The sequence below is a fragment of the Lepisosteus oculatus genome, chromosome 4 (assembly GCF_040954835.1).
Source record: "Lepisosteus oculatus isolate fLepOcu1 chromosome 4, fLepOcu1.hap2, whole genome shotgun sequence".
NCBI lineage: Eukaryota > Metazoa > Chordata > Actinopteri > Semionotiformes > Lepisosteidae > Lepisosteus > Lepisosteus oculatus.
The window spans coordinates 30,098,991-30,118,782 of NC_090699.1; the positions used below are offsets into that span (position 1 = coordinate 30,098,991).

Sequence of the window (19,792 nt, forward strand, 5' to 3'; positions counted from 1 at the left end):
ATGGGAATGGTCATTTAAAATCCCAGAGCTGTCAAAATCTAAGCCTACATAGAGCAGTTGGACTGAAGCTACCCGGATGATGGACAGTCTCTTCAGCTCATGATGCTGACTTTCCATATTGTTCCACAAAACATACCTGCCTTCCCAACACATTGTAATGGTTAAGGGAGGTTCAGTACTGAACCTAGTCTTTACCTATTATACTCATGGGCACCGAAAGTATGGAGACTCTTAATTGCCATATTATTCTGTTGTCGATATTTATAAAGAGAAAATGTTTGTATTGTAAGTGTCTGTTACACAATATATGCATTCTGTTAATAAGATATGAACTTCAAAATGATTTAGCTGATCCACCTGAAAAGGATTTAACAGGGACTGCTGAAGGTCAAAAATATTTTCTAAACCTAATTTATTTTCAAGGAAATTCCTGCCTAGAGAGAGATTGGTTGAAACTAAAATACCCAAATAAAGCTCTATCATGATTGTGATCTCAGAGCCAGAGCAGTACTATCCATCACTAGACACTAGAAATGACATGAAAAGGAAGGAGATGTGAAGAAGGAGATGTCTGGGGTGTATCTATTTCCTACTTTGGGAACTTTGTTAGCCCTATGTTATACATTCTCAATAAATTCTGTTAAAGAATGCTCAATCTGGAAACTTCAAACCTCCTCTGTAAATTCCTGAACTAAAGTTAAGAGTAGCATTTTCAGACATAATGGTGGGCACTGCCATCTGGTGGAACATTTTGTTTTTTCAATTTATATCAGACAAATTAACATGTACTGTCTTATGTGATATTAATACTAATAATAATACATTTTATTTTTATATTACACCTTTAAAAGTAGCTTCTCAAAGCTTTTTACTGTATGGGAAAAACTACAAGGAGAGGAGATAATAGAATTAGTACAATTAAATACAAGAGTTTCTAATTATATAAAAGAAGGTTGACAGTCTAGATCTGATGATGCTCAGGGAAGATGACTCCCTGATATCCTTGGGGATAGAGTTCCCAAACTCTGGGGCATAAAAAGAGAAGAACATCTCAACCAGAGTATGAAGACAAGCTTGGGGAACAAAGAGAAGACCAGAGTCAGATGGACCAAGGGTGTGTTCTCTATGTAAGAGAGACTATTTGTCTAAACTTTTTATTTTATGTTTTGCTGTGCTTTATTTTATACAATCTTTTAAACCAATTCATTTTAAGAAATATTTTGTACTGGATTATATGAATTCATGAATAATATTGTATGACATTTACTGAACACTGAACTGAAGTAATTTAGTCCACCCGTCATCCTTACTGCTTCCTGCATGGGTGATTCTGTGTTCACTTGTGAAACTTGTGAAGATATCACTAATAAAATAATTTTAATAAATACTATTTTTAAATAAAAATGGGAGCCAATGTTTTTTGTGACTCCAGACTGTACTTAAATATCCTTTGGTAATATCTTAACTTGTATCTTAACCCGCTCAAAAACAGACATATTTGACACAATCTTCATAGTTTGTGAAATTATATTTTGTAAATGAAAAGAGAGCTATTTAATTCTGAAATTCCCAGATTGTGAATTAATTTAATTCTAAAATTCTCAGATCAAATCAAATCAAAGTGTATTTATCAAATGCACAATAATACAGCATGCAGCAGTAGCTGCTGGCAATGAAATGTCTTTTCTGCGAGCTCACAAAAATCACAAGAATCAAAAAAATCACAAAAATCACAAAATTAAGGTTACAAAAAATAAAGTTACATAATAATAGATGTAATAGAAATTGAATAAAACTCAATATGAATAGAGATGCTCTGTGTCCATGGTGTATTTAATATATACAAGTAGTGCAGTTATGCTGAATACAGTGAAAACTGTGTGTCCATGTAGCCATTACAGGTGATTTGCTAAAGGTGCTGCAAGTTGGCTAGTTAGCAGTCTTATTGCCTGGAGGTAGAAGCTGTTCCGTAGTCTGTTGGACTTGGACCGAATGCTTTGGTACCGTTTACCAGATGGTAGGAGGGAAAACAGTTTGTGACTGGGATGACTGGGGTCCTTGAGAATGGACCTGGCTTTCTTAAGACATCTACTGTAGCTGAGTAGATATCCTGGATGTTTGGTAGCTCACAGCTGGTAATAAACTGCGCTGACTTCATCACCCTCTGCAGTACTTTGCGATCCTGGGCAGAGCAGTTCCCATACCAGGCAGTGATGCAACCAGTCAGGATGCTCCCAGTAGTGCACCTGTGGAAGTTGGCCTGGATATGTGATGGCATGCCGAACTTCTTTAGCCTGCGGAGAACGAATAGGCGCTGCCGTGAGGTTTTGACCACGATGTTGGTGTGGTGGGTCCAGCTTATGTCCTCCATGATGTTAACTCCCAGGAACTTGAAACTGCTGACGCTCTCCACGGCAGTCCCATTGATATAGATAGGTGTGTGATCTCCTCCCTGGTGTTTCCTATAGTCCACAATCATCTCATTAGTCTTACTGATGTTCAGAGAGAGGTTGTTCTCCTGGCACCATGCTGCCAGGGTTTCAACCTCCTCCCTGTACGCAGACTCTTCACCATCTGTGATCAGGCCGATGGCTGTTGTATCGTCCGCAAACTTAATGATGGAGTTTGAGTCATGCCTGGCGACACAATCATGGGTGAATAAGGAGTAGAGAACAGGGCTAAGCACACAGCCTTGGGGGGCTCCAGTGTTTAGAGTCAGGGTAGAGGACATGTTGGTGCCCACCTTCACCACCTGCGGACGTTCCGTCAAGAAGTCCAGGATCCAATTACAGAGGGAAGTGTTCAGTCCCAGGTCCTGGAGCTTGATGACAAGCTTTGAAGGCACTATGGTATTGAATGCTGAGCTGTAATCAACAAACAGCTTTCTCACATATGTTCCTTTCTTATCCAGGTGTGAGAGGGCAGTATGGAGGGCAGTGGCAATAGCATCTTCTGTTGACCTGTTCTGGCGGTATGCAAATTGCAGTGGGTCTAGGGTGTCAGGCAGTGAGGAGGTGGTGTATGCTTTGACCAAAAGCACTTCATGATAACTGATGTGAGTGCAACAGGGCGGTAGTCATTTAGGCAGCTGACTTTGGATTTTTTTAGGAACAGGGACAATGGTGGTCTTCTTAAAGCAGGAAGGAACTATAGACTGAGCTAGGGAGAGATTGAATATGTCCGAGAAGACATCTGCCAGCTGGTCTGCACATGCTTTCAGAACACGGCCAGGGATGGCATCAGGGCCAGGAGCCTTGAGTGGATTGGTCTTTTTAAAACCTTTACACACATCCGCTCTGGATATGATCAGTGGGTTTCCATCTTGGATTTCTGAACTTATTGATTATGAACTTAATGATTAATCTAACAACGATATTTAGATTTTATATTAATAATTTTAATCTTAGGCTTTTGCTCTGTTTTGTACAATTTTATCCATTTATTTGTGCTCAGATAGACCTACAGCAGGCTTGCAGAGGATCTAAAGTCATTCAGGAAATTATTGAAAAGATCTTGAACCTGAAAGCTGTTAAATAAGTCTCACAAAGCTGCAGGGCAGGTTCCACCACCTTAAACTGGAATGGTTTTTGAGTACATTTAGCCAAAATGTTTCATAGATTTAGAAAGGATCTCAGTTGTTTGTTAAATTGTCTAATATCACTTAATATTCATTTGACATTCAAAAGATGCTCTATTTATGACGTTTTTATCTTTTCTATTTCTATATCTTTTTCAATTTCTATTTAGCATTTAGTAATGTGATTCTAAGATCAATAAAGTCTAAGCTACAGGTACAGTACAGTACAGTATGTACTACTTCCATGTGTGAAATCTTCTCTAGTGTCTCTAAATCGATACATTCTGCAATCATGTGTAATTCCTGGTGTTGTACATCGATGGTTTCTGTGATCGTCTATACGAACTTATTGCGGAAGCTTGAAGTACTGGAGTTGTTTTGTATGTTTTGTTATCAGGCGTTTAAAGAAAACTGTTTGTTCCAGTTAGTTAAGGGTTTTAAATTTCACTCTTATAATAAGTGCGTTTTACAAGGATATACGGGTTATACGGCATCACGGTACGGTAAACAGAATATTTACAAAATTGCAGTTAAGTTGTTCAACTAGGTAATTCATTCAGCACTTTTATTTTTTCTTATATAATGTATTGTTCCCTAAATTATTGACAAGGCGGTGGAATATAGAACTGATTAGCTCTGCAAATGTCAAGGCATCTATTCGTGCAGGTTTAGCATCAATGTTGAAAACGGTACCTGAATCCAGTCCTGGTTTATTAACATCTAAATTAGAGCGGGGAGCTCAGTCGGTATGCCATTCGCGAAGGGACAAGTTAGGAGATTTATTTAATCCTGAGAAGTATTTCAGCTATAGAGCCTCTTCATGTACAGTAACTCCCACTTCAGAAGGAAACCAGAGATGAGAGGGAAAAAGGTGGGATGGCGCAAGTGAAAGAGACTGGAGGTGGGAATAGGAAGAGAGTGGGAATAATTAGGTAGAAATATGACGGACAAAGAGGAGGCATGATAGGCAGCAACCTGTAAATGTACTGTGTGATAAGACTGAAAGATGATTAGTCAATTGTTGAATCTAATTCTGACGTTTTTTTCTAGCACAGCTGTCTTGAATCCCTCCTATTGGAGGACACAGGCAAAGAGGTCAGTGTTTTGGGGATCACTAAAATGGTGGGCTCTTGGTTTGGACAGACCTTTAATTTTTTCATCTTTGACAAGTTCCCGAAACAGTAAACCATTCTTATTCCTGTTTCCCTGATGTATATGGCTGGACAAATGCAATGATTAAGATGACTTTTTCTGCTCTTTCTCATTGTTAATGTGGAAGTAACTTCTGCTTCCACATTAACAATGTCTTGTTAAGTCTGTCTCTATGTATAAACTGTTATATAGACTGTTATATACAGAGTGCAATATCCACAATAAAAACAATGTAGTACCTGATTTACTGACTTGTGGTTGGTAAAGACGTGAGTTATTTTACAATTATGTCAGTATTGTACTCATGTAATTAGCTTTGATTGAAGCTTGTGTGTCTCCAGCTACCTCAGGACACAGCAGACTATTGGTGAAATTCCTGTGAAAAAGATACTTTTTTTAAAAAATAAGTACGAGAACTAACACTGATGCAGTGACAGGATTAACTGATGCCACCGTGCTGTGCATGTGCAGGCAGGATGCAGCCTGGAGTGGTGGCTTCTCTGGAGCTGCCACAAGGGGCCGCTGTGGCCGGAGATCGAGGAGACCCGCCAGAGCCGCCTCTGAAGGAAGCAGGGACATCTGAATTGTGTGATTTCAGCAGCCCCAAAGCGCAAACTTTTGATCTCTTCAACATGGTCATTTCATTCAAGAGGATGGGAATTTATTTGGAGCCCCTAAGTGATGCCTGGGATGTTCTCAAGTACATTTTGAGGTGAGTGCCATGTCTGTGGGCACTGACAGCACTGCTGCACTGTTCATTACAGTGCAGGGTTACTAAAAAAGTCCCCCTTTGCTGAAATTTCCTCAGCGTTCCTTTGCTGAGTTTGTTTTGTTTTTTATTTAAAATGTTTTGTTTCACCACATTTTGGATTTAGACTTGACAGTCGTCTTGCTCTGTGTCTCTAGGTGGAAGATGCCCATTTGCTCCCTGCTATGCTGCATCACACTCAACATCCTTTTTCTAACACTTAATGAAGGTGAGACATTTGCACATGGTAGCAGCAGTCATAATTTTCCCCATGCTCTGTCCTTTTGTGATCTTGTTCTTTTCAAAGAGTTTTACTAAAGTAATACAGCAGCAGATTCAGTTCCTTAGCCCTTAGACACTGCCATCTAGATAGATACTTCGTGAGGGAAATAGCAGTGCAACAGCAACTTAACATAGACAACACAGCCACAGTGTAACGAATGATACAATACTATTATTAATAATACAATACATACAATACAATCTGAAATGCACAAAGGGCCCATTGGTATCCTGGGCAGTACTGTGTCATGGCCAATGTAGGACTGCACTACTCTGTAAAATTTGCCAGGTGTTGCATTGAATCTTAAAGTACTACAGATGCATGTGGTTATCAGATAAATTAGTACACTTATGGTAATATTGCAATATGCCATCCAGTAAATCCTTAAAGTACTGCAGTATTAAAGTCCTTACAATATTACATGTTTAGGAACCTATTGGTGCTTTCCAGCGCTAAGCATTCTGTGTGCATACTGTACTGAGGCATGGTGTTGTCCTGTTACTACCACAACTCACAATATTGAGCAATACAATTGATATCATATCATGAGAATGTAAATGTATAAAATGCATTTTATATATATGGAATTTAATTCATATTTTTATATTATTTAATGTCATTGTGGGGAACATTCTCACATTTGCTAGCTCTACACTACAGAGGTTCTCCCTTGCAAAAAAAAAAAGTCTGTGAGCTGTGCTTTTCACTGTAACAACATAAACATGCTTTTTTATTCAGGTGATTTCATTTATTTAGAATTTAATTATTGCTACGTTTCATATTAATATTAATTTAATATTTAATATACTTTTAAATAAAACTGTTGATTCATTGTTATTGTTTTATAAATAGTGTATATATAAACAACAAATAATTAAAAATATATAAGGAAGTGAAATCAACCAGTGAAATCAACCAGGAGTGTTTAGGAAATAAAACAATATTCATAAAAAACACTGAATGAAAACTTACACTATGTTACCAAGAAACACACCAAAACAAAAAATATTACAAATAAAAGTAATTTTGTCGTAATTTTGTCGTAATTTTGTCGTAATTTTGTCGTAATTTTGTCATAATTGTGCCATAATTGTGCCATAATTGTCATAAAGTGATGCATTGTGGCAAAAGTGTGGTTTCTGCTCCTTAAAAACCCGGTAGAACACGGATAGTAACTAACAGACTTTAGTATTTTTCTTAAAATGATCCATTTTTATATATTGGTGTACTGTTTACTTAAAAACAATAACATTATAGATCTAGACACCGTTTCATTCAGGACAATGATACAAACCCACAGCAGCAATAACTTGTATTAAAGCAGAGGGAATAAACTGGGAGAAAGCCAGCAGATTCCCCTAATTTAAATCCAGTAAAAATGGTTTGGCTCTCCCTCAAAGGCTACATTTGAAAGATGGCAAAACCAACCACAAAGTTAGAACTCATCACAGCAACTGGCAAGTTCTGGGATGAAGATCTGACCAAACAAATGTGAACAATTATATTAACAGACGTTTTTGGGTTCTTCCAAATATTGTAGAATTCTTGGGGGTATTGAGTTATGCAAGTCTGTAAATATGTAAGGTGAGAGATGTAATATATTTGTTCTGTTTTAAATTATAAGTTTGTGTAAAGTTATATCAAAGCCTCTGGACATGTGTAAGCAGTTGTGAGTTAGTTCCACTCTACAGGCTGTTTCACGTGTAATTACGTCCTTTGTCACCAAATTAGAACATCAAGAAAAACAGAATCTCTATTTGGATCTCATATATCATGTTTTTTTCAGTTTTGTAAAATAAACCGTTAAAATTAGAGATTCTGTGTGTGTGTGTGAACTGAACAACTCTTTATGTTCCTCCTGGTTTTGTTTTCTTTCAAACCACTGCTGTTTAAAAGGCTACTATTTGTGATTTTTTCAGAATTTTTATTTAAATACTCTTTATTACCTACTTGCATTTTTAGAAACCTTTGTGTTTATGTGCAGTTATGCAGAGGCTAGTCTATAGCATAATCGCGGTGTACATGGGCTTATACAGTACTATTCAGTAGGTATTTATGTGAAGTACTAACATTCAAAGCAGAATACTACAAACTCATGTTTAATATATTAATGTTTAATTATATATAAACTATGTATAATATATTTTTAATATTCACAATCTGAAAAGTATCTGTTTTCTAATTGCTATTTATACACAATTGCTTATGTTTATTGTATGTATCTAAAAACTGTAATTCTATTAGTGTTTTACTAAATTGAGATGTACAGTATCTCATTTGGAGTTGGGGTAACAATGTGGTACCAACATCGTGTCTAAACAATGCTCTGTAATTATTGTATTTGATGAAATTTTCACGAGTGCAGTAATGCATATAGTATGATTAGTGCAGGAAAACACTAATGGGTAAATAAATATTTAATGCTGTCAGGCTTCTGTGACAACCACACACAACAGCGGGACTTTAAATATTTACTGCGTGGCAAATTGCAATATTAAAAATGTAATTGTTTTGACTAGTTTATAGTCTGAAAAATGCACAACCATTGTAGCTAGGTCATGTATTTTATATGTTTTTATAACAGTAATTATCTGTTGTTTTCAATATATTTTCAATAATTATAATTATCATACTAAGAAAAGAACATTAAATGAAGCTACTTTTTCATTACTACTACTTTATCTACAGTAACTCAACACACGTGCCACCTATTGATCTTTGAACGGTGAAGGGATACATTTCATATGCTAAAACAGAGCCCAGGATACTGCAACTTGCTTACCACTAGTGTCAAGTTTGATATGCATTCTAGATGGCTGCATCTGTACATGGGAGTGAAAATGACCGTTTTCTTACATAAAATTAAACAAAAAACGTCTTTGTATGACAGTAGGGACATTTGCAGTCAAAAGAAAGAATGCTTCCAATTAAACCAAAAGTAGTAGCAATAATAATTATTATTTTATTAGCCTTTTATTATTATCATCATCTGCTCCAAATACGAACCCCGCCCCAAATGAAATAAGGCTGTAGAAGACTAATGGAAACTGTTTGCTAATGGACTTGAGCTCTTGTCTCCTGCAGTGGCGTGGTTTTCCATGTGCCTCCTGTGTACCTCTGTCCCTGCTGCTCTGGGATATCTCCAGGACTGTTCCCAGGACAAGGCCCCTGAGCCCGCACTGCAAAGGAAAAGACACCATGCTGTGCAGAGACGAGACTTACAAACTGTGCACCTCTCCAGGCAGGAGGCCATGCTGGAGGTCAAGGGCTTGTGAGTACACCTCTTCTCTCTCTCGGCCTTTCTTTGGGTGAGAACAAGGTTCTGCTTCTGGTGCTCCATGAAGTGGGGGCTTTTCAAGCACAATATTTATCATCTTCCCTTGTCAAGCTCAAAAGCTGAGCAAAGAATAGTCTCCATTGACGTAAAGCAGAATTCTTAGGATATCACTGAACATCTTAAAGGTTATCAAAGAATTCTTCATATAATTAACGTTCTATTCCGTGTCCCATTTCACGTATTGGCATGGCTCTCAAAGGAGCTGTCGAGCAACATCGACAAACCACTGAGTGCAGTGTTGTCTGGTAAGACTTTACAAGTCTTGTAAAGCACTGCCTTTTTATAAGACACAGAGTGGCATATAGATAAATTCTGCAGACCTCAGAGGTAATCTTTGCTAATTTAGGGGTGATGTTAGTGTCAGCTGAAGAAGTGGCTGACTGTGGCAGTTGGTTCATTAGGAATGTGTCAGTGGAGCATGGGCTCTGAGTGAGCTCAGTGATTTTGAAGGCTGTTGTCATTGCAGGTTGGTGCAGCTGGATGAGATCCTGTCTCAGGCCTGCCTCACTGCAGAGTCCATGTACAGAGTACTCTACTGGGAGGATCACAGTGCCTCGTTCCTGTGAGTACCACTAGACCAGAATGAGATCAAATGTACTGTAAATTAGAGTACATTTATTGTAAATAAAACTAATCTGAATTATAGCACCCAGTGTTTTCCTGATAGGACATTTTTAATCCATTAGTTGCTTTTATTTTCTTTAGTAGCAATAGCATTCTTTAGTAGCAAATTGGAATTGCCTTTTGACAATACAGTATGTGAATAACGTCTTCTGGCAGGCGTTAGAATGCATTTAGTCCTGTTTGTTAGTCTTAGACAAACTTTATTTTCCTGTGATTACACAAATCAGTTAACTCCGTCCAATGTGAATTCACTTGCTGGGCTTGGTGTTTATATTTATCTTGACAGACCATTCATATAGCTTTTTTTGCAGTGCCTAGCTTCCTTAGATCTTAGCATGCATTCTATAAAACTGATAGAGGCCTTACAGTGCTGAACTCTCATTCAGCGATTTCTTTGTGAATTAGCTTCTCTGTACACCAGCACATTTCATTTTTATTTTGCTTGCTTTTTCTTTGCCTCCATGACAGTGGCTCACTCTGCCTGTCTTATTTTGTGGTCAAGGTTTTACGGCGGTCTCCTGACAGGTCTGTGTCTGGTCTATGTTGTGCCTCTGTGCTGGGTCCTGGCAGCTGTCAATAACGCCCTGTTTCTGTGGAACAGAGATTTCTGTCGAGGTGAGTGGGGTGGGATGCTTGGAATAGGACAGAGTTCTCATACTGTTATAGATTTTGCATTTTGTCTAATGATCACATTCCTTTTTGATTATATCGAAGAAACATTATATCCATACATAGATTTCTACTTTTAGTGGTGTTGCCTTACCTTACATGTTACAGCACATTGTATTGATCTTTGTAATTGCAGTTCTGCTACATCTAATACATTTTTAATGGAATAACTAATATCATTTTGGCAATTGATTACAGTTCTTATTTCATTTTGGGAAATGTCACAAAATCTTTGAATGTTGTGCTGGTGTTGCAGTTCACATTTTCTTCACTAGGAGGAGATACGACTTTCTTAGCAAAACTGAGAAGTTATCCTTTCATTTTAAACGCCAGATCAGTTGTTTCTATTTCATATAACTAATTACTACATTCAGTAGATGTCTTAATCCCTCAGCCATCCAAAGATACCATTCCACTTTGTTTCCTGGGCCTTCACTTTCAAAAACAAAAAAATATGTAAATGATTAAAAATAATTTATTTGGAAATTGTTCAGTTCAGTATTCAGATGTACTACCTTCAGCTGTTGGATTTTTAGTAGTGAACTGGAAAACAGGTCTGTATGATGGATAGATTGATATACATACATCATAGAAAATTATGCATGATTTGACTAGGTGTAGCAACAGTGTTTTTAACCACAGCAGCTTTCTTCCAAGAATTTGGACATAGTTTGAATGTGTCGTGAGTTAGTGTTTCGTGCTTCATTTGTTCCAAAAAGGCTCACGTGCAGTGACTGTTAGAAGGCAGTGACTTCAGTGCTAAATGTAGTGGTCTTGCTGTCTCAAAATGACTAAAGTCCATTTTGGTATCTGACTGGGAGATTAAGGCAGGGCAGGGAGTGATGACTGTAAAAAATGGCGAAGAAGTATGAATAAATGTCTACCCACTTTTATAGCCAACGGAACTAAGCTTTTTAACTTCTACAATTTAACATAGCATTCAACTGGCTGCTTGTCCCAGTGCCGTAAACCATTATGTTATAACGTTGTCTCAGGATTCAGCAATTATTGTTATAACACAGCTCTCATATTCAGTTTACATATAATGCCCATTATATGACAACGACAACAGTCTCTCAGAGCCTGTCCCTAACCTACCTACAGTATGCTATCAATCTAAAACCTTAGATGTAAAATCTGAGGTGATATGTGTATTTCCTTGTAAAATAAACCATTTCTTTTTTTTATACTGATGAACAATAACTGTAGAATCTGTTTCGGAATGTACTGACTAAAAATATTTAACCTGCTCTGAATCCCCCTTCCTCTGCGGTCCTTGGGCTGAAGAGACTTGTGATGGGGGAGTGCTCCTTTCCACTTGGAATCTCTGGAAATGAGATTCAGAGACCAGGAAAGCCCTGAATAGTTAAACAGGTGGCATAGTTACAACGTGTTGTTAAAGTCATTGAGTTGCAACCTGTGAACATTTGCCCCTTCCTCCTTTATCTCAGTAGTCAATATTTCCTGTACCCTTCAACTCTAGGGAGCCATTTACAGCTTCTTGTTTTTGGAGAAAATGATTGACACAGGAAGAAGATGTGTCCCTCGTCTCAGTCTCTGTGTGTAGATGGAATTCTGTCAGCACAGTTCTTTATAGGGAGGATGCAATCCATCACTGATCCATAAATAAATCAGTAAGCACCAAATATCAAACTGCTTCACCTTTGTGAAGTGGCAACAATGCGTTTTGTGACATCAGATGCACAGGAAGAGGAGTGGTAGCGAAAACCTCAGCTGTCAGGCTGAGGTGTGGTACTTATCCCCCTGTATATTTATGTTAGCAGTTTGTTTTCCAGCACAGGTTACAACATTAGCAGGTGGACATTGTAACTAATAATTCAGTAATGAACTGAAAGGGTCATCTTAAAAACTTGCTGACAGCAGTGACAAGGATAAGTGGAGATGGTTGTGGCTTGATGAAAAGGATGCTGTGGGCAGCCAGCTATGATACCAATGTTTTTAAATGTAGAAATCTGGAATTCTGAAAAATCTAGTTATTTGAAATAAAACAGTGTACGGTGGCAATGGTAAACATTATGAATACTTTAATCACAAATATACACAACATTAACACCGCACAACACTGCTATGCCAGGGAAATCTTTTCTTACAGAGCGAAATGGAAATAAGCTCTCCCAAAAACGATACATGTACAGTATAAGCACATAGCAAAGGTTACTTAAGAGAAGAGGCCATTTGGCTGACCAGCTATCTGTTTTCTGTATGCAGCTGGGGTATTGGCTTCGACACTGCAGCTGGGTAGCCTGTTCCACAACTCTTTTTATATCAGTTTGCCTCCTATTCTCAGTTTTAAAGGCACTTCCAGTGTATTTACACTGTCCTGCTTTGTGTTCACTGTTAATTCTGAAGAAGTCCACCAGGCTGTCTTGTTAGAGGCTTTAGGGATTTTGAATAATTGAATCAGATTCCATCTCAGTCTTCGTTGTTCAAGACTAAAACGATTCTTTTACCCTGTCAGAGTAAGATGTTAATCCCAGGAATATACCTTGTCTCTTTTCTTTGGAATAATTCCAGCAGTAAATGTAGAGGTTTAAGTAGGTAGGAACAAGTCAAGATTTATTCTATGCTGAAAAGAAAAGGAACACGTTTAGGTTGTGGAGCCTTCTTCAGGTGTGGAATGTGAATGTAGAGGCCTTGTTTTATTTCACATGTCATATACAGTGGGTATGGAAAGTCACCACCCCCTTTCAAAATTTCACCTTTTATTGCCCTAAAACTCAAAGAGAAGACAAATAAAATCAGACTTTTTCCAGTTTTATTTACAAATTGTACCTTGCAACATTCATGTGAAAAAAAGAAAGCAACATTTCTGGAAAAAAAAGTAGAATAACTGGGAATAACTGAATAAGAGAACACCCCCCTGAGTTAATACTTGGTGGAAGCACCTTTTGCTTAAATTACCGCCTTGAGTCTCTTAACATCTTTGCACACCTAAAGGGAGGAATATTTGCTAATTTCTCCTTACAGAATTGTTCAAGCTCAGTCAAACTGCATGGTGACCGTTGAAGGACTGCCCTCTTCAAGTCATTCCAAAGATTTTCAATGGGATTTAGGTCGAGGCTGACTAGGCCACTCAAGGACATTCACCTTCCTGTCCTTCAGTCACTCACTGTACGGTTGCTTTGGCGGTGTGCTTTGGGTCATTGCCATGTTGAAAGGTGAACCATCTTCTCATTTTCAACTTCCTGGCTGAGGGCTGCAGGTTTTCTTCAAGAATTTGCCTGTATTTTGCACCATCCATCTTCTCTTCTATCCTGACAAGTGCCCCAGTCCCAGCTGAAGAGAAACACCCCCACAACAGGATGCTGCCACCACCGTGCTTTACTGTAGGAATGGTGTTCTTTGGATAGTCAGATGTATTGGGTTTTCGCCAGATTGTACCGTTTTGCATTCTGGCCAAAATGTTCGATTTTACCGCATCTTTAATGTGCTTTTTAGCGAAACATAAACAAGACTTGATGTGGCTTTTTTTAAGGAGTGTGTTTTTTCTTGCAACCCTTCCATACAGATTTGTGGAGCGCTTTTGATATTGTTGTCACAATCACACAATGACCAGTCTTTGCCATAAAGGCCTGTAGCTCGTTCAAAGTTGCCATCGGCCTCTTGTTAGCCTCTCTGATCAGTCTTCTTCTTGCTTGGTCATCCAGTTTGGAGGGAAGGCCTGATCTAGGCAAGGTTTGGGTGGTGCTATACGCTTTCCACTTCTTAATGATGGTCTTGTCTGTGCTCCATGGGATACTTAAAGCCTTTGAAATCTTTTTATACCCATCACCTGACTTGTGCCTTTCCACAAATTTATCTTGAAGTTGTTTTGAAAGCACCTTTCTGCCCATAGTGGATTCTTTGTTTTGAAATGCACTTCCAAGCAGTGGAATCCTCTAGAAACAGCTGTTTTTATTCTGATCTAATCAAACTCACCACAGTTGATCACAGGTGGGAGCCAATTAGTTTGTTGTGTGATCTGTAAGGTGACAGACCTGAGCAAGTTTACAAATGCAGTTGTAAGGGGGGTGTTCACTTATCCAAATAAAGTATTTTACTGTTGTAGTATTCATTTTTTGAATGTTTTAGAATTTTATTTTCACTTGGCTAATGTGGGTTACTGTGTGTAAATAAAAATTGAACAAGCCTAATTTTAATTTGTTTTTATTTTCAGAGTTTTGTACAACAAAAGGTACACATTTTGAAAGGGGGTGGTGACTTCCTGTATCCACTGTATTTACTATAGGACCAGGGAGCAATTACTGACGAATATCCATTATTCATGCAAACTAATTGGCTGGTTCTCACTGTGTTGCTCAGATGTGATTATGATGGCTTCAGATGACAAAATATATTCAGCACTGCATTAAAAGTGGCATTGAGACACAAGATACAATTAAATCTGCCTGTGTAATGCGTGTTTATAAGGTTTTCTCCATTCCATTAAGCATCATTCCTAATTTTAATGATATATGTAAAGGACTCAAGAAGAGAAATGTTCACAAGATATGTCATTGATATTTTATTAATATGATACAAAACATAAGTCAAATTAAGTTATTTAATTACGTAGAGAGAATTAGTTAAAGATTAAATACAATACATGTATTACAATTATTTGTAAATCTTAAAATTAAATTATGTTGTGAGAAACACAAAATCTGTTGTATTTATGCTGCTGTGAGGTTGGGCAGAAAGCTGATGTAACTTCACCTCTAAATGCTTCATCTGACAATGTTGACATCAGATACAGCCCAGGGTACTAACAGTGCTGGTGAATAGTCCCTTGGGAGTCATTGGAAAGCTAAATGTCTATCATAATTGTAGTTTTGGTGATTGTTACGTCCCAGTGTGTGTTCTGTGTGTGTTTTTTCTTTGTTCCACACTGCTGACCCTTGATTGTTCTCCCTTCCCCATTGGCCCACCATCACTCCACTGTTTCAGTATGATGTCATCATTAATTAGCCTCAGCCAATCAGAACACATCTTATTCAGTATATAACCTGGAGGTTTTCAGCAAGGAGAGGCCTTTCGTTTGACTTCGGTCCCGTTCGGTTTTGGTTATCGCTTCGCTTCGCTCCTGGTTATCGCTTCGGCTTCGTTTGTTGGTTTGTTTCGCTTTGTGTGTGTGTATTCTTGTATAGCTTCGGCTTTGTTGTTTTGTTGGATTTACGTTTGTTTCTTTGTACTTTCGTTTGTTTGTGTGTTCATCCTTGTTTTGTCATTACCTTGCCCCAGTGTTACATATTCAACTTTTGTGTTCTTTTTGTACCCTGCTCCTATTTATTACTCTTGTTTTCCCTTATTTGTCTTCCTGGTTCACTTGTGTTTTTGTGTGAACGTTTGTATATAAGGTTAGTTTAGGTTGTTGGGTACACTTACACACTTAGTTGATTTTGTATTAGTACACTAGTTTAGTACGGGTGAGTGCTGTTTGTCTTGTATGGTTTTGGGTAGTCAGTGCAGGTTAGCTAGGGTGTTGAAGACGCCGAAGACCGTGTGTTTCGGGTTTTCTTTTGTAGTCAGATTAGCTTTCCCTCACTGTCCTAGCCAGCTCCATTTTGTTTGTTATTTTCTTTTCTTTGGCACCACTCTAGTTCCTTACCCTTATCACGCTTCCTAGTCCCTCACCAAAACCCATCTGCTTCCAAAATAATTATCCTAAATGTTACACCCCTCTTCCCCTAGACACTTGGGGTCGTAACAGTGATCATATAAGTGAAATCCAGAATAGTTCTAGTGTTGTTATTGATACCAAGTGATACCAAATTACAATGAAAAATTCCAAGTCATGGCGATTGATTTAAATATATCATGACCAATCCCATAAGCTCCTTGTACCATTTATTCACCTACTATTCCTACTGTATCCTTTTGAGTATCATGTTATGAATGGTTAATTCTTTGATTTTATATTCTGTGACTGAAAGCTTTTTTATATACCAAATTAGTGATATTTAAGAAACTGTTTGCTAGCCCTAAGAGGTTGATTGTCAGTATAGCCCATCTGTTAAAATTACAAGACTTAGGATATTTCTGAATAGCTTTTTAGTTAAAAAATGATTCGGAAATTAAATTTTGATTGTGATTCAAAGTGGCTTAGAATGTGTCCTTGGCAGCCTTTAAAGCTCTCGACCCTGACATAAAACGTCAGTCAAAATGATCACTGCAGACTTCACAGCAGTCTTGTTGCTGGGCTCTGTAAGCAGAATGCAGGCTCTGGGCTTTATACAGTATCTGCCCCAGAAGCACCTGCCTACCAGCAGGAATGCTTTCTGTGTTTCTTTGAAATTGATACCCTTGTGTTTAATCTCTGAATGAGCACATTTTCTCATTGGCAAAAGCAAAAAGTCTGTGAGAGAAATTTGTAAGCATTTGGGGATTTATTGGTGTTTTAATTATAATTTTAACATAGAAGGAGTCGAGGAATCCGTTTATGAGTCAGGTTTATTTTTTCCTGAAATAGTTGCTTAATTGTGTTGCATGGGACAAAAAATTAATGTAAAAAATTAGTAAATCTATACATGTTCACCTTTGTGAGTGAAGAAAATGGGCTGTTTGCAGACAAAACTAGAATAGACATGCTCCCGTTGGAATTCTGTGCAGTTTTCTGTCAAGCGTTAAATGGACTTAATGTGGTGTTTGCATTTGCCTGTAAACTTTATAATAAGTCATAGAAAGCACTTTCATTTTTTATTGGACAAAACTAATAACACAACAATGACAAAATACATCGCATAAAATTTCTTATTTGTTGGAAACATGCGCTTTCAATTTATAAATACAAGTGATGTTTTCTTGCTACCCAGTAAAGTTCAGATACACACAACCACATTTGTATTAAAGGGCACCGTTTAATTAAAAAAAACAGCAAAAAACTTGTTATACAAATTATCCGTCACTAGTATTCAATAAGTGGAATGATAGTTCAATAATACTTATTTAAAAGGAATTCAGTAAATGGGAAAAATATTTAAGTGGTTAGGCATTGAGGTTTGAGGCTGTGGCAATTAAATTGATTTAATTTGCTTATTATTGCTTGTTTCTTCCTGGCTTAATGACAGCTTCAAACACCGGGTTCATTAAAGTCTGGGTATGGGTTGGAAAAAGCACACAAAATTCTGGCAGGAGTATAGACTGTAGAAGGACAATTGTAAAAAAAGACCAGATGAATCCTGATTTATCTCAAGCCAACATAAAGATTCTCCAGTTTAACGTCTGTTTAAATCCTGTTGTTGAGATGGGACCTTGATCACTGTCTGCAACTTCTCCTGCTTCACTGTGAAGTGAACTGTCTGACTCCACAAGATGCTCAAGGTGTTTTGTCTCCTTTCAACAGTGGTCTTGGAAATCAGGGAGTCATTCCATCAGGGTCGGCTCAAATCCCCAGAGGGAGAGACTGAAAACCCAGTGCTGGAACTGGGAGGGCTGGCAGACCAGACACCAACTCCCACCAGTGTGGAGGTAAGCATTGCTAATAGGCCCTACCATGTATGAGTGGCTCTACCTGCAACTGTGTACTGAATTGGTATGGTAAATTTTCAATGGTGTTCAGTATACAGAAGATAAAACTAATAGATCTGTTTGACTACACCAGTTAAACATGAATTAGCCTCCAAATATGTTCATCTTTCTAAAGAAAATGTGCAGTAGGTGAATATATCTTCAGACATATCTGAATCAAAATATAATAAAACGTTGGAGATCAAAATAGTGTTCTTTAGCTGTTGCATCAACTTTCCTAAATCAAGACCGTAGGGAATAGTGCACTTATTCCTGAATGTGCAACACTAATTGTTGCCCACAGAAGCCACTGTAGTGTGTTGATTTTCAGTCTGTCATGCTCTTATTAGTGGTGCTGGAATTTAAGCAGAACTGGAGTGAAATCATTGAGTTTAAATAACCCTGCAATTAACCTCCTGAAATGGAGAAGCCCCCAGCAGAAGCTTAGTGGGTATTCCCATGAGCTCTGTGTCTCCTTCCTTCCTGCTGTCTTCACCAGCAAGCAGGGCTGTAAATAACCAACGAGGGCTTAGTGTATGCAGACCAGGGCCTGCTTCAGAGGGAAATGTGCAATACTGTTTTATCAGTACTAAAGCATAGCCTGTCTGTGGCACTCTTTCCAAGTCAGGACAGATAAATCAGCCCCACAGCCTACATGCTTTGTGACGTAGCTTCATTAACATAACACAGATTTCTGTGATACTAGTAGTAAATTAGTACCTACAGTAGCAGGTGGTTACTAGTAGTAGCAATGCTCTGTATTAAAAATTAATGTGAAATTGTTAGGATGTGGCACAGAAAACCAGTCTTTCTAACTCTGCTCTTCTAACCCTTTTAAAGCACACATTCAATTTGGATAAAGTAAACAGGGATATTTTGGTTTCAAGTTGTTTTAACCTATTTTGGTTGCTAGCCATGTGTATGGGAGAGTATGTTTTCAAACCTGTTGTTTGCTTTCTCCAAGTGATACCAACGAAACTGTTAAGCTACTGACACTTCTGAAATCTACCACTCCAAAAAGCCACAATTAACAGATGCGTATCTTTCTAAAAATAAAGCCAGCATTTCTCAACATTCTGCTGTTGCAAAGGCATGAAAAAGTTATGTTGGCATTCTCAATGTGGGTGTCAGTTTTTGTAAAAAAAAATGGGAGATCAATTAAATTCACAGTGTGACATTCCTCACATTTATGACAGTATAATCATAATGTTACTATTCTCAGATTTATTTTCATGTTTACTCTTCTTTATAGTTTGCAAATCTTTAAGATATCCAGTAACACCTCTTCGTGAAATTCTGACTTTCTGTAATTTTGCCAGTTCTGCCAAAATTGGCTCAAACATTAGAAACAAACTAGACATTTTAGGTCCACAATTTATGGTTTCTACCTTGATTGTTGCTGGTCAAAATTATGTGTTTTTATTCACAGACTCATTGACAGATTTTGACAAAGGCACACTATTGTTTGTTCCAATGTATTTGTTCATGTGCTTGATGCTTTTCAGCCCATTTTCAGTTCATCTTTCCTCTTCAGTCTTCATGCGCCAGCTGTAGAATATCTTTATTTAGTTTATTCGAAAAGGACTTAGTGGACAATGATATGTCATTGTACAGTTTGTCATACTTCGTAGAAGTTGCAATTTTAAAATTTTCTTAATTTCCTAGTATGTTCTCCATCATTTGAATATTTATTTATGAAGACCCTTGCGACCCTCATTTCGATGGTGGGGGTTGATTATTTTAGGGCATAGTAGGGTTTAGGTTTTACTGTATATTATTATGAGCCATTCTTTTAACAATGTACTGAATACTTTGGCTACCAGATGGCCTGTAGTATTGAGTGTGGTAGTGTAGCTTGGTTTATACCAAATCCTTTGGAGTAGTGTGGTTTTGAAA

At 37.8% G+C, this 19,792-nt stretch overlaps 1 protein-coding gene across 7 annotated transcripts in view; it reads left to right on the forward strand.

Annotated features, from left to right (window-relative positions):
• The first annotated feature begins 3,917 nt into the window (after nucleotides 1-3,917).
• zfyve27 (zinc finger, FYVE domain containing 27) overlaps nucleotides 3,918-19,792 on the forward strand; it is a 33,361-nt gene continuing 17,486 nt past the window's right edge. For 3 of the 7 annotated variants that reach the window (XR_011189435.1, XM_015347024.2, XM_015347030.2), the window contains exons 1-8: nucleotides 3,918-4,075; nucleotides 4,628-4,672; nucleotides 5,201-5,441; nucleotides 5,636-5,706; nucleotides 8,845-9,031; nucleotides 9,564-9,659; nucleotides 10,224-10,336; nucleotides 17,733-17,857. Coding sequence is in view for 6 of the 7 variants with exons in the window: in XM_015347024.2 (XP_015202510.1) it covers nucleotides 5,206-5,441; nucleotides 5,636-5,706; nucleotides 8,845-9,031; nucleotides 9,564-9,659; nucleotides 10,224-10,336; nucleotides 17,733-17,857 (828 nt within the window). In the remaining variant the exon portion in view is untranslated. Of the gene's footprint in view, nucleotides 4,125-4,627; nucleotides 4,673-5,200; nucleotides 5,442-5,635; nucleotides 5,707-8,844; nucleotides 9,032-9,563; nucleotides 9,660-10,223; nucleotides 10,337-17,732; nucleotides 17,858-19,792 lie in introns of all 7 variants that reach the window. The other 4 variants (XM_015347025.2, XM_015347028.2, XM_015347027.2 and 1 more) reach the window with 4 other exon arrangements.